General features: G+C 36.0%; 1 protein-coding gene and 1 long non-coding RNA gene across 2 annotated transcripts in view; one reads left to right on the top strand and one right to left on the bottom strand.

Annotated features, from left to right (window-relative positions):
• The window catches only part of gabrb4 (gamma-aminobutyric acid type A receptor subunit beta4), a 101739-nt gene extending 88340 nt beyond the window's left edge, over positions 1 to 13399 (top strand). Inside the window, exons 6-10 of the mRNA XM_082141334.1 lie at positions 780 to 917; positions 3944 to 4096; positions 4711 to 4967; positions 5624 to 5713; positions 6030 to 13399. Coding sequence (XP_081997460.1) covers positions 780 to 917; positions 3944 to 4096; positions 4711 to 4967; positions 5624 to 5713; positions 6030 to 6383 — 992 coding nt within the window. The 3' untranslated portion in view covers positions 6384 to 13399. The remainder of the gene's footprint in view (positions 1 to 779; positions 918 to 3943; positions 4097 to 4710; positions 4968 to 5623; positions 5714 to 6029) is intronic.
• A 2334-nt stretch (positions 13400 to 15733) lies between these two features.
• Positions 15734 to 17324, bottom strand: LOC309476955. The gene is made up of 4 exons (XR_014198433.1): positions 17268 to 17324; positions 17136 to 17184; positions 16865 to 17015; positions 15734 to 16250 (listed from the first exon to the last, which is right to left on the bottom strand). It is a non-coding gene; the product is annotated as an uncharacterized lncRNA (long non-coding RNA).
• Positions 17325 to 24713: the final 7389 nt, after the last annotated feature.

Genomic DNA, 24713 nt, shown 5'->3' with positions numbered 1-24713 from the left:
ACACACTGCACACACATAGAGCGACGGCCTGCCGATGAACACACTGGCACCATCTTGCTCCCAGAAGTGGCAGCAAGTGCAATTTTGAAGTTCACTATTTTACGACAAACTATTTCTTGCAGTAATATCTCCTCATTAGCTATGTTTTTTATCCAAAGTTGCGATTTATGCGCAAGGTTTAAGTTATGCGCAAAACTGAAAATTGCATAAAACATTCACGAATAAAGCACTGTTTTCATACACGCATACGAAATAAACAACATCATCACTTCCTGATGAACTAGCGCTGAATATTACTAAATGTAATTTGCTACAGTATATAATAAATTACTTGCACCTCAGAGCATGCAAACGAAACACAATAATGGTATCCCAAAATGTGCATAAAAATAGGTGGATGGAAACATAATAATGTGACAGCTTGTCAAAGAGGAAAAAGGAAGCACACTAAACACTCATCAAACACAAATGTGTGATGAAACTGAGCGCAGCGACCCACTAGATAACGAACAGCAGAACCATTTACTTTTGCAATTAAAAGTGCTGATAACGACACAACGCAGACCAATTTACACATCACTAAAACACAAATCACATTTTTGTCTCCATTGATCAAGCAAATTAACTAATTTGTTCAGCACCTTCTGATAGGTTGGGCAGTATCACTTCACAAATCGGCATGCTTGCTAGATGTAAAATTGCTGTTGTCCAGTGCAATGGTTGTATCTATACATTATATACTATGTAAACATTCATTACACTGTCTACCATCTCTACAGATGGGTACACCACAGATGACATCGTGTTCTTCTGGCAAGGAGGGGACAATGCTGTAACTGGTGTGGACAAACTGGAATTGCCTCAGTTCTCCATTGTGGAGCTACGTCTTGTGTCCAGGGAAGTGAGGTTTACCACAGGTATGGATGATTCACTTATGTGCAAAACAGCCCAAATACTTCATGACACTTTCAAAGCAACTTACATTGCAATCAAGGTATACATTTTATCAGTCTGTCTATTACCTAGGAATTTATCCCATTGCTAGTGTCATGCTATGGTAAACGTGATTTCACCATGTACAACATCTTTGTTGATCCTGGAACAACATTCCAATCAATCAATCAGTGTTATTCACCTATCATTTCCCTTTGATTTTAGAGATAACTTATGGGTAATGCTATATATACATGCTATATTTCAAATAATGAACAATAATGTTAATGATCTGTGTTAGCAGTTGGGGTTTCTCTAGCTCAGCTGATGTTCACACTGAGATTTCTTTTTTCTCCTGAGAGCCTCCTATGTGAACACAGCTTGGAGCTTAAATGCTGGAAAAATTTGGCTATGTTTGAAATGGCCCCCAATACAGTACCCTCATTCACTATTCACTAATATAGTCCACTTGAAGTGAATGAAAACGAGTGAGTGAATTCGGACACTGGGTGTGCCAGAAGGGCTGCAGATTATTGCTGTTTAATAATCATTTGAAACTTAGAAAAACTGGCAGCTCCAAGTAGTAATGGAAAGATTTATCTTGAACTCTGTCATGGAAACTAGCATATAAACCTTAATTAAACAATTTAATCAATTAAAAATACATTTATACCTGTATGATATTATTGCTTTAGCCACATTGGACCAGCGGTTTAGAAAATGAATGGATGAATGATTCACAGGGGGTTCATTGATCTCAGAAAGCGTTATATGTGAACAAAAATTGTGATGTCACATTATTTATCATGTGACTGTTTGCCTGGGGGAAGGAGGAGGATAAAGACAGTATACAGACAAAGATGCAAAAAAGAACATGAGTTCAGAACAGAAAAAAATAGCTGGTGATGGAATTATTTACAAAAGGACAGAAAAAAATTAAGCAGGGCTTCTTGGCAATTACATTAGATGTTATTTGTCTTTATGGGACTGTTTGGAATGTGTGTGAAAGCAGAGAACAAGGGAAGATCTGGCTGTTTGAACAAAATCATGCAATTTCCAGAACAATGACTGGAACTTTTTCAGAATCTCTGTATGAAAAGACCATATTAGATGACACAATGTATTTTCAACAATTCAACAATGTGGATCTCAATTGCAGGGAGATCATTACATTTACAATAAATAAAAAATAAACTGATCAAACTATTTGTAACATTTATGCTGTGTTCTGTGTTCCCTGTGACCTAGTTTAGCTGTCTGGTTAATTAGTCAGTATTTCACCTGTCGCTTCATCAATTATCTCATTAGTTCCCTTTGTTTGCTCTATGTAACACAGAACCCTGTGTTCTCCCTCATTCTCTTTTCGTTCTCGTCAATATTAAGTTGTTTTTGTGTTAGTTTCCTGTTTGATCGCCAGAGTTTTGTCATTAAAGACATTAAGTATTCTTTAAGTAATCTCCTTCGTCTTTGAGCGTGTATGCAACCATTTTGTGACACTATAGTTCTATAGCTCTATGTAAGTTCTATGTAAGTCAAAAACATTGATGAACAATGTTTAATTAAATTTTTGGCTTTTAATGTGTGTTTCATTTTAATGAATCGTTGCATTCTGACAGTTCATGTAAATCAAGCAGTTCACACAAAGTGCCGTATAATTTTTTTGGGTTAAGGAACGGTCACATTTACCGCTGCATGACACAATTTCATGAACGAAATCAGTCATTCCAAAAGGAATTTGTGCGATGTGGAGTTCCGAGAAGGATTTTGCTCAAATTCAAGTTGGTCACATGATATCTGTGTGAGCTGTTATTTATACATCTCTCTATTAACAGTAAACATTGGATCTTTTTTGCCTGTGACCGCACCTTTACAAAACTAATTGTTGTAAAATACAGTAGTACTGAAAACAATTGAACTGCTGTTACATAGCTAAAATGTAGTTGAGTTTTGCTACTTTAATATTGCACCCCACATTGGGTTAATACCAGCACTAAATCCACGGCCTGGGCAAAAATGCAGTGAATAAGTTATACTAAAGATTTAAGGATATCGCAATGCATTGCACAGCTTAAATTAATTAAAAAAAAATGCTTATATCATGTTAAGTGCATTTGCCCTTGTGTGCTCTTGTTTATTTCATGGAGAAATCCATGGTGAGGTGTCCAAACAAGTGTGAAAAAAAAAAGTGCTATTGTTGATTCATCAGTTTTTTGCAAGCTGTGATATGCGTAGGGTGCCACTCATATTCGAATGCTATTTAAGTTACAGCCTGAAGTTATTTCCCTTACTCTTTGATACAACTGCACCTGAAAGGCTTCCAAAGGAATTTGTTCCATTGCATCTTTATCTGAAAATGTTTCATTTAGGCCCAAATGCAGGGAATTGGAACCGCAGGGAAATAACACGTATATTTGTTTCACATCAAAAAATAGCCATTGCAACAATTTGAATAATCAGTACATTGAATAAGTCAATAAATCATACCACACATTACATTTAGCTGCATAGTTTTTAAACGGGCACATACAGGCTAATCTTGGAAAGGCGTCTTGAAACATGCTGCTAACAGTTTCCCTAAACCGCTCACCAGATTTTACACATTTACTGGACAAGCTCCTAAGTTACGTATTGTTTTCCCCCCTTTTTACTCAAAATCCCTGTGTTACAGGGCTAAATGAAAAAAAAAAAAAGACACTGCAGGTTTTGTGACAATTCTCAAAGGGACGTAGACGTTGGCTGCTGAGAAGGGGGTTTCAGAAAAATCTGCCATGTTTGCGACTTTCTGCCATGTTTAATTGGAATGGAACTAGTCCCTGGGAAGGAATCCATTGCTTTGGGGAAATTAAATGCTCCATCTGAACAAATGGGAAAATGACTATCTGTTGTCAAAGTGCAGACTTTGACAATTGCAAATTGTAGATCTATTTTTCCTGTGCTTGCTCTTTTGTGTTCCCGCTTACATGTTGACATATCTTTTTTCGGCTTCTGCTATGTACTTGTGTCTCCCCAGGTTCATACCCTCGGCTGTCGTTGAGTTTCCGCATCAAAAGAAACATTGGCTATTTTATCCTGCAGACTTACATGCCCTCCATCCTGATCACAATCTTGTCCTGGGTCTCCTTCTGGATTAACTATGATGCCTCTGCTGCTCGTGTGGCCCTGGGTAACCTTCAGATTTTGTTTAAAAAGCACCCTGTTTTTACAGGATGTGAATCCCATAGAATTTTTCTTGTCTGTATAAAACCATATCAATCATTTTGAATTTTGTTTACTCCAAATATACTTATATACAACTTCCTGTCGACCATGATTAAAGGAGATACCCTTTCATATGGGTTCCCCAATGCAATAAACTTGAGCAAAGCTTTAAGCTTGCGTGATGCTCAAAATTCACTTTGTACAAAGTTCAACTTTGACTCCATTTCCCCCAAAAATGCATTAAGTATCATTATATGGGTGATGCAGGTACTGAAATTAAAACAAGATGGATAGACTGATCTTATATGTATGCAGATCAAGTATTTCTAAAATGAGAGAACTGTCCAATTCCAATTCATCTCACTGACATTTGCGTAGCTGGCAAAGAACCCTTTTGATATATATATATATATATATATATATATATAGAGAGAGAGAGATAGAGATAGAGATAGAGATAGAGATAGAGATAGAGATAGAGATAGAGATAGAGAGAGAGAGAGAGAGAATTGAACTCTTCTATGACGCAAGTGTGAACGTGACACTGTTTATTCACATGACTAACAATCTTCCTGGCAGGTGTAACTACGGTGCTCACTATGACAACCATCAACACCCACTTGAGGGAGACCCTCCCAAAGATCCCCTATGTGAAAGCCATCGATGTCTACCTCATGGGCTGCTTCGTCTTTGTTTTCCTGGCCCTGCTCGAATATGCCTTTGTAAACTATGTGTTCTTTGGACGGGGACCCCAGCAGCAGAAAAAGATCAACGAAAAGCTGAACAAAGCCAACAACGAGCGTCCCCGCTATGAGGAGAAGCGTCTAAGGGAACAGGTATGCAGGATCTCTTGTAAACCATTTCTAACGGTTACACAGTTAATTTTTGTTCTAATTAAAACCTAATTTAATTGAATTTAATAAGCATTGACAATGTTCATGCATGTCTAAATCAATACGGATTTACCTAGTTTGTAAGCAGAACAACTTTACTCATCAAAATAACTATTGCCTGAATGAATCACATCACTGCTAAAAACAAACATTCAATAGCCCATTAACCATCACTTTACTTAATCAGTGACGTATTTAATTTGATTGAAGTTGCATTTCATTATTAAGAGAGGTTCCTCTTGCTTGGAAAGTTACAAATTACATTGTCATTATGTTATCAGATTCTAGTCTGCTTTATTGCCACAGGCTTCTCTTTCAATAGAAGTACCGTGATGTATCAAGAGATAGACTTAGATTCATTTTTCCCTCCTCAAAATGTGTCAGCCATTTTCATACTTAACAACTGTGTTCTAAGCTCAGTTACTAAAATAGTTTTACTGAATTTAGGCATTTGTGTCTGTGTCTTTTATGCAGGCTCTTTCTTTTTCACCCTTATATTTATGCACTTTTGTATTCTTCGAAAAATTGTTGCTTGATTGTCAGAGTTTATATGAGCGTTTTAACGTTCTCTTAATTTTTTTTTTCTTTCACATTGCAAGGACTCCATTTCAGCGCCGTTTCAAAGCAACACCCTCAGGTCATATACACAGCGAAGAAATCTGTATCTCGAGGAACAAAGAAAAGTCGGGGTACATGCATTTAGAAATCATATCAGCTGAAACAGTGGAAATTTAGAATGAGGAGTTGATGAAATATTGTCATTAACTACTGTGCGTGTGCGTGTGCTCATGTGCGTGCGTGTGTGCGTGTGTGTGTGTCAGCCATCGCCTTTTGAATGACGTCTTGTAATCTTCCCAATTGAAGTTTGTTATAACTGTCACATCACATCATCGTTGCATCTGCATGAAAGGTTGAATGGAAGTAAATGCTATTTGAAACAGTTTAGGGCTATCCGGTTCCTGTGGCTGCTCATGACCACCCCTCTCTGTCTTTTATTGCCTCAAGGTGGATGCTTACGGAAACATTCTTCTCACCACTTTGGAGATGAACAATGAAGTGATGCCATCCGACGTAGGCAGCAGCGTCAGTGACTCACGGAACTCCGTCATGTCTTTTGACAGCTCCGGAGTGCAGTTCCGCAAGCCCATGGCTTCGCGGGACGGGTTCAGCCACCACTCGTTGGACCGCAGCGCCATGCGCAGTCGTGCCAACTGCCGGCTAAGGAGGCGCTCGTCCAAGCTGAAGCTCAAAATCCCCAACTTGACGGATGTTAGCACCATTGACAAGTGGTCCCGGGTCATTTTTCCTATCACTTTTGGATTCTTCAACCTTATCTATTGGTTGTATTATGTGAATTGATATGCGTTCCCCTAGGAAACATGGGCCATATTTTGAGAGCACATTGAATTGGCTTTGATACAATTGGAAAATATGTGTACACATATAAAGTTGATACATATGTATATGCATATTTCTATATATTATATTTCTATATACACATGCGTGTGTAAAATCTAAAGGACTTTTCTTGTGTAAAAAAAAAAAAAAAAAACTATTATATAGATTGACTTGAATGTTTAAGAATAATACAAGAGAAACATTTCAAGTATTTGAATTTCTTTTCCTTCTGAAACAAACAAATAACAAGCATCAGTCCCTTGTTCGAGGGTACGGAACTAAAGACTGCATGATATTTTCCCTAAAAGAAAAGATCGCAAGAGAAAAAGGACACATCTGAACGTCTCATCGGCTTTTTATTGATACTGTAATCAGCCTCTCGTAACCGCAGCTCATGAAATCAGAAGTGGCTTGAGCATTTCGGGGAGAGTCAACTGAGCAGGACCCCAGACCCGATCCACTTCTTTCCCCATCCTCACGGAATTGTCCGTTTCTACACTGTACAGCAACCTCTTTTGCAATTATGTGTCATTCCTTGATTTTGCAAGTGACAAGCATTCTCTTTATCGGACCTCAGCTCTGGTCAATGGTTTACACTGGACGGCCATCTTGAGTTTAAACCAGTGCATCCTGCCCAGTGTCAGTACATTTCATTTTCTCTCTTCTCTTTTTTGCAGATCATCTTTTCTTTCATTTTTGGGCTATAATCATATATTTTTGGAGGGCGACACCTAAACATGTTCTAGAGGTAGTTCATTAATAGATAATAAGCCACTAGTATGCTTCATTCATCAAGAATTTAAGAAAATGAAAAAAAAGAGAGAGTACATTCATTCATTCAGTAGCCTTATTGCCATGGTCAGGTAGTATTGGTGTTCTTTCTTTACTCTTGTTCCTAGTGCGTTTCATCTGTTCTATTGATACAGTATTCATGAACATCTTGTAGAGCTTTGTGTTGTTTGGAATGGAGGGAAACCCTCAGTGAGCTGTGACGTTTCTTTAGAACTTGGATTTGAAGTTAGTCCATCAACTATGTGAAAAATGTAAAAAATAAGGAAAGAAAAGAAAAGATTATTGTGTATTCAACAGGGGATGTGACCATGTTTTTATCTGTTTCATGTTTAAGTCAACCACTCTGACCATAGTGTGACCTGATATTGTATATATTCAGTCATTGTAGTGAACCATCCCAAGAATGATATACTCTGATGTTTTTAGTTTCTCTAAAATGTGCCTGTCTGAAACCTGAAGGATGTGTCCTCAGTTCATCAATCAGTGAAAGAGGGCCAGATGACCCTTGATCTTTGACCTTTCACTTTAAGCACTGCAGACCCACCCACAGCTCTGACGTTTTGCATCTTGGGATTGAATCTCAAAGATGAATGACATCAGCATAATCAGGAAAAAAAAATGCTTCTGAGTCTTTTCGGGGCAAAATGACATGTACGATAAAAGCCATGAACTGAAGTGACAACCAAAAAGGCCTATAATCCATTTCTCTTTTTACCATTTACCTCTGATTCACCCACCACCAGTTCTTTTGGGTTTTGCCTCATTATGATTCACATCAGCTTCATTGATCTTTCTCCATCTCCAGGTGACCACAAACTCAGATTCATATGTCAATTCATCTACCATCCATATTCATTCAAATCTTATTTCTGGTAGTCTCTAGTCTCAGAGTAGATCGATGAGTAGAAGCATCCCAACAAATGCTTCTCAAAGCAATGTTGGATCAGTTCTTGAAGATGTGGATGAGAACTGAACTGCTGAATAACTGGGCAAGGGGACATTTAAAAGTGAGGAGGGTCCGGTGGTGCCTTGGGAACGCGAGAGCCCTAGACTTGCTTGAGTTTCTTGATGAGGATATTCTGAGCAGGCCTCAGACCTCAGGGCTTAACAAAGTCCCTTGGCTCAATCCCACACCAGACCTCTCAACAGTCTTATAGGTGTGAACCAACCACCAGATCACCAAAAGATCACTCATTCCATGGAGAAACAATGGAATAAGGGGAAATAGGAGGCTGTACCTCAATGTACTTGCAAAGTCCTATGTTACATAGAAGCATGTTTGAGGGATTTCAACTTATTGTGTTATTATTTGTTATTGTGAGCACGACCATAACACCTGTGCAAGGGAGCCAGTACTCTCAAGTGCAAAGCGAGACATGCACAGATGCATGCACAGTGTAGCAATTAAGTTAAGCGCAAATCTGCACTAAAAGAGGATGGAGGTCAGAGTGCTTTTCATGAGTAACTCTAGTTACCATGAGTGTTATGGGGGTGCCTTGGCCAATTACAACTCTCAGTTGGCATTCAAGATGCTGCAATGCTTTGCCAAATGAAGGTTCAAAGGCAGAGTATTTAGTTACTGATTTGGTATCGTTAGTATACTCATTTAATCTATACTGTTTAGATATGAATTTACAATGTAGACCAGACCATTTAAGCTACAATATAAATCCACCGTTACTAGTGCAGTGTTGTAGACAAGTTTAGCGATAAGTTGAAAATGCCAGCTCCACCATTAGCCAACATTTCTCTTATTGTATTCAAGGGAACCAGATCAGTTAGAAGGAAGATTTTTGCGCTGCCTTTGACACATTGGAAAAGGTGGGATATACAGTACATTGTTTCATTTGAGCGCCAACCACTATTAACTGGTAGAACTGTACAATTTAAATGATGTTGATATATTTTTGTATTAGATATTACTGCTCTAAGTTATCAATCGGTGTTAATAGGCGCTCTAATTTTTCCCTTTGAGCGACTAATAATAGAGCAAAAAAATGCATACAGTATATCATAATCATAACCTGTGGTTAGGTATTTTATTCATGAGAATAATTAGAAATTCTTAGAAGTAGTTAGTACAATGCACATAAGTTAGCGCCCATTTACTACATAGCTTCATACATTTCTAGTAGACTTGCTGGCACTATGCAGTCTTTCTTACTAATGATCAGTTTATTGTTCCACATGGGTAACCTGAATCACTATTGGTCCATGCGTCCTGACCAATCACGATAGGCATGGGTTGAATATTTCAATAGAGAGGGGATTAGCAACATGCTAATGCAGCCATACTGTGCCACTGAGACATGCTGGATGTTTAATTTGTTCAAGTGGATATTGTGTTGATCATCAACATGTTCTTGTAGCACCAGCACTCTGTTTATTCACAGTGAGCTTACGGCTAAAACAGCTTTTTGGAAAGATTCTGGTTTGTGGGCATTTGTCCCTGCAAGATTTGCCTTAACAAGATCACTAAGCATTTTCATGAAATATTAATGAGCAATAGAATGCAACTACAACAAAGTTCATGAGAGAGTGATTCTCTTTCAACCCAATTCAAGCCTTAAACATGGTTAAAGATCATTATAATTTGATCATTGGACATTTGGGGTACAATTCAGTTATCAGTTCTAGAACCTTAAAGGATAATTTAGTGACAAATTAGTTCCCTCAAATGTCTCACCCAGGTACTTTGGCTATGTTTCCACTGCTTAACCTCAGAACCACAAAGTGTAGAACCAAATATTTCCTGGTTTAGGATTACATTGTCTTTTCATTTGTCAGACCTCAGAGTAATAAAATAAAATAAGGTAATTGTGGCTTTATTCCTCGTAATTGCATCTTTTTTTCTCACTTTTAAATGTACACCTAGATATAAATCTTTTTATTCTCTTAATTACACATGTATATCTAACATCATTTATAATTTAGAGTAATTGCTACTTTTATCTTACCATTTCAACTTTATTTTCTGTAATTTTGTCTTTATTTATCATAATTGCAACTATGTCTCAAAATTATGATATTACTTCTTGTAGCCTAACTGGGCAATCAAAGACTAATTTCCATAATTGCAGCTTTATTTCTTGTAATTGCATCTCAATGTCTCTCCCATACACTTATGCAACGCAAGTTATTTAAGCATTTTATCCAAGAAATGTGGTTCTGTGTTTTGTGAGTGGAAACATGGCTAGTGTAGTAGTTCACATCAGAATGGCAAGTAGCAGAACAACATTTTCCTAGAAACTGGACACAGCCTAACTGCTAATTTAGTTATAGTTAGCCTGCTTGACCAATTTGCTAAGTCTGCAACCTACTGCTGTATAAACACACTAACAGCTGTATCGGATTTTTTTTATATATATATATTTATAATTGCACAAGTTGCTGTTCTGAAAATGCATTCTTAGCTGGGTAACTACACTCTCACTTATGTTTCACTATCTGAGGTAGTTGGTGCATGCAACAAATCATTCTAGCATTTTAGATTTTATTTGAAAGTTTACTGTTTCATCATAGTGCTAGGATAGATTAATTGTTGTTAAAAACCAATTTGCCAGTTTACAAGGGTCATTTGGCAAAAATACTCAGATAAATGTAGCAGCACTAGGTTAGAGATGGTGATAGTATTCATGGCCGTCCATGTTGAATTTGCTTTTTTTTATTTTTTTTTATCTTATTTTTTATCTTATTAAAATAATTTAGGTTTTGTAAACTTAATATCAAAATCACATGCAGACTGAATCTGCATGGGTAGTTATTTTTTATTCATACAACTTTTGCTGTGTTTTTTTGTTGTGTATTTGTTTTGTATGATATGAATTGGTCTATCGAAGAATGTGTCGAATGGGTTTAAATTTGTGACAGAAATTGCTGCTAATTACCTCTTTTAGCGAGTGAAGAGCGAAACAGGGTTCAGTTGGGACCATTTTAAGATGCATGCATAATTTATAGCATTTGGCCATTATTTGCCACCTTAAAACTGTGTTTGAAAAGAAATGGGCCCTTCATGTCTATATTTGTAACACACTCTCTGAAGAATAGTGGCTCAGACATAGATACACTGTTATGACACACAAAAACGACAAGACTCCATCTATTAAGATGGACGTTATATAATGGAAATTTAGGACAACCAAGAGATTTTTGATCAGAATTGTGTAAAGGTAGCATACTCTTGAGCACGGATGGGATTGTTGGCCTTTTTTGGAGAATGTGACTCATCGTAATACTAATGATTTCTTGAGTGTAATTTGATATCTGGTTAAGGGACAGGGGACGCATTTTCCTTTTGCCTTGCACTTTGCTTCAGTTTTAGACAAATATATTGTCTGTTATTGTTTATTGTTCTTTTTTAAAAAGGGGGGGGGGGGGGGGGGGGTGCTAATGTGTTCTGATGACAATGGAGGACATAATTATCTACGCACTTCACACAAATCACCCCATATGCTCACTTCCACATTTTCATTCCATTAACATAACTCAACAAATCATCGAATAGCTTTTACTCGAGTACATTGTTTTTGTCTTTTGCTACATCCATCCATGAAGCAGGAGAAAAGGAAGTACAAAAACTGTTGAACTGATTTTAATGTGAATTTTTCTTGCCTCTTGTGTATATGTGTAATTACATGTGAATTGTATTGTAAATATGATATCTTTCACTTATATTTCTTAATGCATGAACAAAACAGGGCAGTTGGTAATAACAGCTAGCCTCAATGCTACTGGCATGGACAGCTTTTGCAGCACCGGCATAACTTCTGCAAACAAAACCTATCTCTGAAAAAAAAAGAAAAAGAAAAAGAAGAGGAGAAAAACTCACAAAAAGATACCGGTTTTGTTTTGCATGTCTTACGTTTTCAGAAAGGTTTATTTTCATAATTTCTTTTCTATTCTAAAATTGGCGATTCATATCACCCTCACATACAAGGGAAGGAAGCTTTTTGCTTCTTCTTGTACACAGAGATCGAACCAAACACTGTAAATCTTAAATTAAATATAGAAAATAAAAAAGACAAATACTATCTATATTAGGAAAGGAGAATTACGGAGAAAATGATTCATGGAATTCATCATAAAACATATGCGAAGAATATGCACATTTTCATCCTCTCTTGCTTTTTTAAAATATATATATATCACATAGAATTGAGAGTAGATAGACACACCTATTAAGCCATTAGTTCAAAGTAGACTAGACCTGCTTACATCTTGTTGAACAAAACAGCAAGTTAAAGTCTCATGCCATGAGAATGCACGACTGGCAAAGCAAATTCTCAGAGTTTGTTAAAATGTATAGGCCAGTAACTTTGCTGTGCTGATTTTCTTTGCACCAGGATAGCGTTACCGATAAAGCGAATTATAACACATAAACACAGCACACACAAGTTAAGTACTAACCTAAAGTGAAAATCCTCAAAAAATTTAAATAAATACAAATTGGCAAATATCTAGGGCAACCACTTCATACCTAATTTGAGAGTTCAGTCGCTATTTATACTGTTTTGTTTCATTTCTAGTTGCCTGTATTTGTTGTATTATTTAAATGAATGGTTAACTCTTATTGTTGATGTTTTCTCATAGAAAGGAAATATATTTCTACTTTACATCCTGCCCTGAAAGTAAAATGCATTCTGTTTTTGTGTTGTACTGGTTTTGTTCTCATTAAGCTCTTGGTTTGATTCTGTTGAACTATTGAGGTGTGATGATTTATGACGATCCATTTGGGGGTATGATTTGTCTTCATGAAATCAACATTTGTAAAGTAAAAGGTTGTATTTTCTTCTTTTTTTTCCCCCCTTTTCTTTATTTTCTTTTTGTCAGTGCCAATTAATGTAATGGTGTCGGTCAGCTTTTCTAGGTGTTTGAGCAAAATGTGTTTTTTACTAATACAAGATGTTACAGTATGTGGTACAAAAAAGGGTTATAAGTAACCAACTGACTTTTTACAAATAAAGGCTTATACAGTAAAGAACGACAACGCAGAAGTCTTTTTCATTTGCCATTTGTGGACTAACGGTTGCATTTATTTTCTTTTGGCTGTTGGTCTAAACTAATTAGTCCCCAAATGGTAAATCATGTATGTTTTTAGAACATGATGTAAGTAGAGACATTCAAAGTATTATAACAAAAGTATTGCAGGTCTTCACATTGTCATTTTCTTTCCTTTCTATTTTTTTATTTTTTTAAGGGCTGCAGAGGAGAATATATATATATATATATATATATATATATATATATATATATATATATATATATATATATATATATATATATAGTGAAGACCATAGTAATGTCTTATATAATCACTTTAAATTTGATTATAATCATGATTACATTACTAAACATACACCTCGCGCCAAAACACTTGGTCTTGAATAAAGTACCATCAGAACCCCAGCTGGAAGAGTGTAATCTTTGCCCCATAACAACATTAGTCTGGATTCTCATATTTACCAAAATTCTGTAAGAGAATCAAAAGAAAAGAAATACATTAGGGCTCCCATCTGCCATAAAGAGCAGTCTAACTTGCATTGATGAGAAACTAAAACAGTTGCATCACTTTGTAGAAACTGGGAGACAAAACACAATGAAAGACAGCATAAATTCAGGAAGTAGCCATCTGCAATGCAGTGAACAAAGACTGTCCTTTTATTTCACTCCTCCATTCTTTGTGAAATCTGCATTGATTTTTGAAGTTCCTCTTTACTATTTTAGCACTCTACATTGTTAATATATTAATAGTCTATATAGTGAGTTCTTAATTCATTATCACTGTAATTGACTAAATTGTTATTATTTAATTAGCTCATATGTAAAGAGTTAGAAAATGTTTTTTTTATGCTTTGTTAACTTAAATAGTTCTCACTTTAGATTAGGTCACGGAGAATCGTAAAATTGACATTAATTTTCAATTGCTTACACACTAAAATTAAAACTTTTCCACAATTAGCAAAACCTTACACTCAAGGAGCAAAACACTGGCCTAGATTTGCACAACTGTAAGCACATGGTCAGCTTCACACTTTTTTGCAAAACATTACACACAGTAATTTGCAAAACACTAAACACACTTGTATGCATTTTACAGAAATGTATCAAGATGTAATTTAATTGCAATTTCAAAGCAAAGGCCTTGGCATGAACCAATTAGTTAAACACAGCCACCAGGTGCCCACACACACTGGTGCTTAATTGTAGACAACACCAATCAGGTGTAAGCACTATAAAAAGGCAACAGGTAAGTTCACCTGTCTTCAACAAAAATGGACGGTGTCAGAGGAAGAGGGAGAGTGTGGATGAGAGGGGGAATCCGGAGAGAACAAGGTGGAGGAAGAGGCCAAGGTAGAGGAAGAGAGAGAGGAAGAGGGAGAGGAAGACCTCAAAGAGGGGTAGGACATGCACAAAGAAGAAGACAACCAAATCTGTGTAACGAAATTCGTGCTACAATTGTGGACCATGTAATAAACCACGGACCAAGACTGAGGGAGGCTGGACTTAGGGTACAGCCTAACCTAAGCAGGTTCACGGTGGCATCAATAGTTTGGACATTTTGTCAAGAGCACAGGTGAGAAACGTATTGTAGTGGATTTTTTCCTAAACCTGACTATCTAGCGTCTGCAAATCGACACTTAATAAATAAATCTGGCGTCTTCAAATCGACACCCATAGCGTCTTCCAATCGACACTTAATAACTTTTATACTCTAGCTCTCTGCGTCTTCCGTCGACAACTGGCCGAGTCTCTTACTCTAACTTACTTGCTTCCCTAAACTGACCTGCAGCGCAGCATCACTCAAAAAAATTATTCATTGGATGAACATGATTTTATCATGCCACCTATATTCCATCTAAACAAACCAAGTTAAGTCAACCAACCTTTATCATATTATTTGAACACAAAATAGATGTGTTCGTTAAACATGATATTAACATTTCCATTAAACTCATTTTAATATTTTTTGAGTTACATGTTCATTCTTAGTTAATTTAGTGAGATTACTTTGAGTGTACAAAAAAAACACAGAAAACATGCAAACAATTAAAAATTTTTTTTTTTTTTAATTGGGCTTTAACATGCACCAGTTAAGTCTGAACTGCTTTCTTCACTTTAAGTATCCCATTCATCTGAGTGTTAGTAACAGGATGTATAAGAAACATTTAGCTAACAAAATCTTGGCTCTTGAGAAAACTGATCCCCAAGAAACGCTTGCAGGACTTTAACGCCCCTTTTTTCTTAACACTTCTAAAAATTAAGCAATTTTAACACTTTCCTTTTTGGGAATTTGTCAGGTAAACCATGGCCTGATACAGAAACATTTTACATTTGAAAATAAACATGAATTTAACAAACAATTGTGAGTAACAATATGAGCTGTAAAATAATAATAAAAAAAGAATGTCTGATGAAATACTGGTGTATATATAAAACATAAAAATAAATAAATACATACCTTAAATAAATAAAAACCTTACAGCAGCTTGCTGTGATGAAACAGCAAATTACCAGTGTAGCTTATGTTCCTTCACATCTTAAAAATTAAGCCATTTTAATAATACCCATTTTGGGAATTTGTAAGTGTAAACCTTGGCCTTGACACACACACACAAAAAAAGTAAAATTTGAACAAACATGAATTTATAGCAAGTGTGTAACAACTGCTCCAGTCAGTTGTCCCTTTGGTAAAACACTGTCGTAGTCTCAGTCCATCTTTTTCAAGCTCACTTACTCCAAAAGCTTGTTTTTGAGGAACTGTGCCTTGGATGACAACATCTGTCCATTTAGATTTAGAAAGATCTTCTGCAAGACTTCAAAAGTGCATTTGAGCTCTGGTGGGTAGCTCAGGTTCAAACAGTATATCAGTCCAAATAACAGAGCACAAGCCTGACTATTCAAGTCACTGAGCACTTCCACACCTTCAAGGACACCAATGTCTGCTGGGTCATCGTTAGGCAGCGCTCCCTCCTTCAGTATGACATACACTCCTATCACAGTTTGCTCCATGGTACTTTGTGACTCAAATTCTGAATCCTGTGGGATAAGAGCACAAGCAAAAATTAGCTCAAATATTTATTACAAGAAATGCACACTTAAACACTCACTGGCCACTTTATTAGGTAAACCTGTAAAGGAAACTTCAATCCAATACAGGAGCTCTGCTGTGAATCCTACATTTACAAGGTTATAATTATTCAGTTTTTAAGATGAAACTGTCAGAAAGGTGATAATTGGGTGCTGGAGTATAATGTGGTGCATTATATTATAAGATTGTAATAATTTATTTGGCCACCATATTTAAAATAAATTAGGTGGCTAAAACATTAGAACCACTTTGGAATATAATGCACTGCAATAAAACAAAAGCATACATGTACAGTTTCTGATGCCATTTTTTTTTAATGCAAATTAGGCCCCTTGAGAGCTCAACCGATTTGAATAAAAAAATATTTGTTTTCGTGCATCAACCAATTCACATAAGAACTGTGTACCATCAGTTTCCTATAAATAAACAATTTGTCCAGCTCAGTTATTTGACAAAGTTATGTGTTCTCTCAAGTCACATGTTTGTTGTAGCAAATAGGGGAAAACACGGCCCAAGTACAGATTCAATGGGCTTTTAAAACTGTATTTTCTTATCAACTCACCAAATATGCCTTCACTAGTTTTTCAGGGTCTTCATTCAAGTAGGTGCACAGAGACTTGATGACACAGGCTCTTCGGGTATGTATAGTGTCATTCTGTGGGGTGGGGACAAGATTAACTCAAACTTCAGTGGCGGCACAGCTTAAGAGTACTCTTTGGGAAGAAAATGCATTGAGAATGACTATTAAATATACACAATTTAAATATACACAAACATAATGATTGTCGTTTCCAAAACAATGGTGTAGTTTATAATGCTTAAGCAATTTGTACCTACAACTCTCCTTTGTAACACACTGCCTGCACTGCCACATACACGTCACTGAAAGAGAAAGAAAAGGAAAGGTCAGTAATCAAGGATAGTTAGTTATACATTATATGTGAGTGTTAAGAAAAACTACTTACATGTAATAAAGGTGAGGTTCACACCAGAAGAGCATGGGGACAGCTTTATATTGTGATGTAGGCTATTTCATCTTTTGTATGAAGAAAAGAATAATTTTCGCTGTAAAAAAAGTAAAGAAAAAAAGTAAGACTGACTTCAAAAAATGGGCCAAAGAAAATACCACTACTGGCTGCTGTTACTAAATATAAAGTTTTACTTATATTAATAAGTATATTCCATAAATAAAACATGTATACCTATTCAATCATAACTTTAACTGCCATTTGTTAGGACACTTCAAATATGGTCGACTGCATCATAGATTTTACTTGACAATTTTTGCACACTGTAATCAATAAGCTGGGTAGCATTAAGTAACATGTTTGAAAAGACAGAAATGGCTAGATACAGAACGTTTAAATTAATATTTTGCTGATATACATACATGAAGGCCAGGCCAACAAAAAAATGGCACATTACGCTAACGTTAACGTTAGCTAACGTTACATTAACTTACAAACAGAAAAAAAAACGGGAAAAAAGCGGGTGTATGACGTTTTCGACTCTGACGTCTGCATTCAATTTATCTCCTGTTTTACCCTCCCATTGTTGGGGTATATTTGCTGAAAATCAGCGAAAAAATGGCTAGAGTTGCCATATTCCCCTTTAACGTTAAGGTGAAACTCGTATCGACAAAGACACAGAATTGAACCCAACACATGTGCTTCAAGTCTGGGAAAATAAGCCTGCTTAGAAACATCGCAACAGTGTCTAATAACTTAGTTTTATCCCACAGTAATAATTACAAATAGGTACATATATCAGGTACTTACCCTCAATATCAAGGATGCAGAACGATTAGACCGCTCACAAAACGTCAGGAATTTCAGCCTTCTCCACAGTACATTTGAGCCCGCGTGTCCCCGAACTTCCCGCCGCAGTACTGAGCATGCGCAGTGTGACTCACCAGAGAGAATTGTTGATATGAAGTGCCTCAATCTCATTGAATCAACAAGTGCAGATCTAATTCATTCAATTATTTCTTAATTTAGTTCCAACTAACAAGAATGAATCATTTAACACAAGTAAACTCGTTATATTCTTATTAATCAGACATATTTTTATTTAGCAAATCAAGCAAGTGGCTAGTTGAGTTTTTTGAGTGCAGTAATAACTCAGCAAATTTCCTTTAAATGCTTTAATCACGGCCAGGAGATCTTCCCGAGCAGTTCTCAGGGAATCTCTCCCAAGAAGCAAGGCCGGAGGATCTCAGACAAATTCCATTGAGAATCCCACCAGAAAACACGGATACAACAGTTTTTATAGAATCGAGAAAACAATGTCACCTTCAATATGATTGGTTCAATTGGTTCAAAAGCCCCAACCTTTTTCCTCTGTCACTGGCACAAGCAAACTCTGTTTTAATGATGACTTCATTTGTTATATATATATATATATATATATATATATATATATATATAAATTCAAACAGACTTTCCATTACATGGACATACACAATAAAAAGGCACTCTTTGGATTAATTTTGTTCAAAGCAACACAGAACAACACAGAGGAGCAGAAAAAGAAAGAAAATGTCTGGACGAGGGAGAGGACTAGATGGTTGAGGGAGAGGACTAGTTGGACCACGGAGAGGACTAGTGGGACTAGGGAGAGGACTAGTTGGACCAGGACAAGGGAGAAGGAGAGGTAGGGGGAGAGGAGTAAGAATGTGTGCTGCTGTTCAAAGGAGAGTAAGAGCTGTTGTCACGGATGAAATAAGAGCCACCCTCATAGAGCATGTGATAAACCATGGTATATCATTGAGAGAGGCTGGTGAAAGAGTCCAGCCTAATCTCAGATTGTCAACCGTTGCTTCCATTATCCGGATTTTTCAACAAACCAACAGGTAATTCATGCATTTCATGAGGGCTACCAATGCAGTTGCTATTTACTGTATTACAGTAACAAAGTATTGTAATTCATATTGCTAATAAAGCCTTTACTGCAGCAATTCTGTCACTTACTGTGTTTTTTTTTTTGTTTTTTTTTGTAAATACTATAAAGTATCGATGACTCCTTCACAGATATTATGTTGTACACATAGTATCTAATGCACCATGAATTCACACACAGACAGCTGAATGAATAAAAAAAAAACTGTCTGTTCTATACAGATAGAACTGAAACATGACAAGTAATGCAGTTTTTGTAATGCCACCAACTGTTAGTATTTTGACAGTCATTGTGCTATGATTGACTATGTGTTCATGTTGCATAGAAAACGAGTGCTAGAGTTTTGGCCGAATTATTCGATTTTGAAACGGGTTTGCAGTGTTTTGATAGAGTAGCCTATACTGAAAAAGTTTTTTTGCATTTTGAAATGTAGAGTTTGTTTTTATTTAAGAAAATGTGGTTTTGCCCAGAATTTACTATTTGGCTAATTGTGTGATGTAGGTGTGTTGCTGTGTTAAGAGTTTAGACAAATTAGTTTAAGAATTGGCAAACGGTTCTTAGCAATTGAAAAAAAAACAGTAAACACACACACGCACACACTCAAAGTCACAAGTTTTCCATTGGTTTCGTACAGTACATCCTGTTCAAATGTTAGATGTTAAATAAGGTTAGATGTTAGAAACATGGTTAGTTTAATATACAGTTAAAAATTTCCACGACAGTATCTTCTGTCAACAGAAAATCCATAGCTTACTGCATGTACTATATCGACAGTTTTGGCGATTGTCAATGATCACCCAATTTTCAATAATGTCCAACAGGTCTCTCTGTCAACAATAACCCGTATCCTTAAACATCAAGTTCTGATGAAACAACTGTATAAAGTGCCATTTGAAAGAAATCCAGACAGGGTGAAAGTCCTGTGGCGTGAATATGTGGTGGTACGTTTTGTTCACTGACTGTAGTATTGTGTACTGCACACATAACGTTTTTACTGTACATGTAATTTTACTGTGTAGCAGACCTACAGTATATTGATCTACACAATGTGATCTTTTGCTGTATTTCAGAGAGTTCTGCAAATGGATGCGGAGGAAGTCCCACATAAGTTTATATACATTGATGAGGCTGGATTTAACCTGACAACAGTGAGAAGAAGGGGAAGAAACATCATTGGCCACAAGTCTATTGTCAGTGTACCAGGGCAACGTGGGGGTAACATTACCCTTTGTGCTGCCATTACACAGAATGGGGTCCTCCACCGCCATGCCAACTTGGGTCCTTACAACACTGACCTCATTCTTACATTTTTAGACAGATTACACAATATTATCACAGCAGCAAACCAAAGGGACCAGATGCAATACATTGTCGTCTGGGACAGTGATCTCTGGCCCTATGTCCAGATGCCCCTCATTCAAGCTATGGAGGAAGCATGTGATCAAATTGAAGCAGCATCCATACAAGGGTGGATTCGTCACTCCAAAAGATTCTTCCCACGTTGCCTTGCAAATGAAAATATAGCCTGTGATGTTGACGAGGCCCTGTGGCCAGATCCAGCTAGGCGGAGAGATGTTTCGTTTTTGTTAGGTAGTTTTTATTCTGTACTGAACTGGATATGTAATTTATGTGACAGTATTACTGTAAGCTTACAGTACAATGGCACGTTCAGTAATACTGTATTAAAACTGGAAAATGTTTTGTTGAAATGTTCAGTATTGACTGACTTGAGTACATGAAAAGAAATAAATATTTTCATTAGTCTGCACAAATGGTGTCATGTGGTGTTTGAATTTATTTTTACACTTTCTCTGTGTAAATGCTAAGTGTTTTAGGTTGAGCACAGGAGTGTTTAACTGATTCAAACAGAATCAGAATACAATATAAGACATTGTATAGTTTTGACAAAAGTGTTCCATTTTGCAATGGATCTGAGGTGTTTTGCTATACGTTGGTGTAGTGTTGTGCTAATTGTGTGAAGGGGTTTGAAAAACCGGGCCCTGTTTTCAAAATTGTGCTTAAGCAATTAAAAAAAAAAAAAACTGCAAGTGCTTTAAACCAACCTTTATTATAACCAATTAACCCTAACCCTAACCAATTAATATGCCAATACTATATGTTTTTGTGTCTATGCAAATTTAAGTAAATGCACCTGTGGTAGAATAATTACATCAGTCCCCATTAAACATGGAAACCTGTGCGTGCGAGTGTGTTTAATGTATTTGTAAACATTTTAAGGAACACTGAATATGAATGCAATTCATTTCCGAAAAAGGTTGGTTTAAAGCACATAATGACATTTTCCCATTTTCTGTGACCTAATCTAAACCTAGAATTATTTACTCCTGATAACCAATTAACAATTTCTTTACTACTGGTTTAAAATACTTGTGGCGAACAGGACGAGGCCGAGGGCCGTGAGAGAACGGCACGAGGCTGGTGGTGTGATTGATGATGAGCGACACCTGCGCGACGCACTGGCCTCTCTCGCTCTTCACTGTCATCGCTCCTCCTTTTATGCTTCCGCTCCTCCCTGAGAGATACGAGACCGGTGCGTCGCTCATCAGAAATCTGCGCCATTCTTTCACGGCACTCGGTCTCATCCTGCTTGCCACAATTCTGTACATTATTTATATGGTAAATGAGTTGTTAACAAGCATTAAAAAACAGCTGATTAAATATAAACTAATTAAACAATAATAATTTAGTTAATTACAGTGACAATGAATGAATAACTCGCTTTTTGTATATCAATTTCATCAATGTGGCCTATCAATAACAATGTAGTGACTACAATATATTAACTATAAATAAACTATAAACTAATAATTTGTTAATTATTTATAAATACTTTATTTCTGTATACTTATTATAAAGTGTTACGAAAAAAAAAAAATCCTTAAAACTGATGTTCCATTCTGTCATTCGTTTACACAAATTATATGTATATCTAGAACAAAACAAAATAGTTGTTTAAAAGTGTTTTTGAATCCAATTTTTGGTAACAGGGTCCTAATTTAAAACAAATTAAAACAATACAAAAGCTCATCAAGGTTAAGCACCTCCTTTCAAGGGCTGTTTGAGGCATTATTGTAAAGCCTATTCATTGACAGGGCAGTTGACATTACTAGAGAATCTCTTAAACGTTATGCGTGTCAGTACGATTTCACCTCACAGACACTGAATACTGTACATGCAGAGATTTGGAATCCCACACTTGGCCAGGTCTCTCTTGTAAAAGAGTCTATTTTATTTATTTTATTTATTTATTTATCTCAGTGGGACTTCCTGGTAAAATAAAATAATAAAATAAAATAAAATAAAATAAAATAAAATAAAATAAAATAAAATAAAATAAAATAAAATAAAATAAAATAAAATAAAATAAAATAAAATAAAATAAAATAAAATAAAATAAAATAAAATAAAATAAAATAAAATAAAACATTTGCAATTCTGCCCCTGAGCAGAACATGGTTTCTCCCAATCTTGTTATACATCTTTCTTGAATGCGGTGTTCTTCAGGGATAGCCTTATGCTTTGCACATCGGTCATGTATACCAATACACAAGAATACACACATAAGAATACACAACTTTTTCTCGAGACTTTGTTTCTTAAATGTAGCTATCTTCTTTTCATGTCCATGTAGTTAACCATTAAAGGGAGGGAGGGATGGGGTGCAAGACAGAGCAAAAGAAAGATACTGTATAGAACCTTGAGGGAAATACAGAGTTGTTGTTTTTTTGTGCTCCATCTTGCCTTAGTAAACTTTGAAAATGTTCCCAGCGGAGGAGAGGCACTTATGGGGCTGGAAGTACAGAGATCTGTTGGGAAGATGGAAGCAGAGCACTGAACTAGATCAGCGAAATGTGCTGGCCATTTCCTTGTTCTATTGTCAGCACTCCATAAAAAAACATCAAATATTGAGAAGGTGCATTAACATGGGCCAGAAATTGATGGCTGCTCCGGTGAGGGGTAAAAAGTCAGATGAAAACAGTAAAAAGAGGTGGAAGATGCCATATTCGCTCGACTGCTGGTTTCTGTGAATTGTGGACAGTTTTCTCCATCTTAAAAAGCAGAGGTCTGTCAGGTTTGGTATGTCAAAATAAGTAGAAATACTGTTTCATTTTAATTTATTTGTTTTTATTGGTAGCATTAATATAGATGGATGCTTGATAAATAAACAATAAATTATTCAAATAATCAAATTTTGAACAATAATCAAATTTTGTGTTTTCTTAAAAATGAATGTACTATTCCCAGCATGAAACGGAATTGCAAAGATTGCAATAGTTTTCAAACACATTTTCCCCAAACTGTTCCTATCTTCCATTGCTCTGGCAAACGTATAAATCTTATGAATCAGAATGCAGTTTTTTTTTTTTCTTTACGTGCAGTTAACAACATTTTGCAGAAATATTGCCACATGCAAGTTTTTCCTAATAAGCATGGGTTGATTTAAAGATATTCTCTGAATACATATGTTGAAGTCGGCATGAAACGGAAGTTGTGATGGTCTTTTCTGGCGTATTGTGGCGTATTTCCAAGTGAAATGGCTTCTGGAATGAATGTAGGGCGTGACTGGATTTCGTCCTCAGGAATTGACTGGATAGTAGTTAATTGTTGATTTCGAGTGCACATGTATAAAAAATAAAATAAAAAAAAAGATGTGCATGGATAAATAATTTATAATAAACACTGCAACATTGCAAAAAAAAACATATACATTTTGTTTTCATGTTGACTTTAAAAATGTTTCTTAAAGGTAGGCTTTAAGTAAAGTCAAAACAAAGGATGCAATTTTCCAAAAGCAAATGTTAAGAAATCATGAAGATGTTATCTTTATATATTTTAAGTTGTTTACCTGTAAATGTAACTAATGAACAATAATTCATGTAATTAAATAATGGAAAAAAATCATGTATTAAAATCATTAATACTAATTGTTGGAAAAAAAATTACGCTATTTACTACATACTAGCAAAACACTGCAACAATATTTTTTTTTTGTATGATTCCAAACTGCTATAACCAATACCATGTACAGTATATGGCTGAGATATAGATTTTAACAAATCAAAATTACAATTCATGACCTCTAATGCAAACATTTTCAAACATTTCACTAATTGGTACGGTAAACAAGTGTCTCTGAATATATTTGATATGTGATCATTTATAAATCAGTGTATAACTGATTATGAGCATGCACATTGAAAAAGCAAATGCATGACTTAAAAGGAATTATAAAAATAATATAACTGTAACTATAACTGTTCTTATAATGCAGTATAAGGGCCCTATCTTACACCCGGAGCAATGCAGCGCAAGTGTTTTTTGCTAGTTTCAGTCCGACGCAGTTATCATTTTCACGTCCTGCGCCACGTTATTTAAATAGCAAATGCATTTGTGCACCCATGGGTGTGCTGGGCTGAAAACGAGGTGTGTTCTGGCGCATTGTTGGCGCGTTGCTATTTTGACACACAAGAAATTGTGTGTAACAGAAATTG

Source organism: Leuciscus leuciscus (genome assembly GCF_965113295.1).
Source record: "Leuciscus leuciscus genome assembly, chromosome: 16".
NCBI classification, from domain to species: Eukaryota; Metazoa; Chordata; class Actinopteri; order Cypriniformes; family Leuciscidae; genus Leuciscus; species Leuciscus leuciscus.
This window is presented reverse-complemented; position numbering and strand designations above follow the sequence as displayed.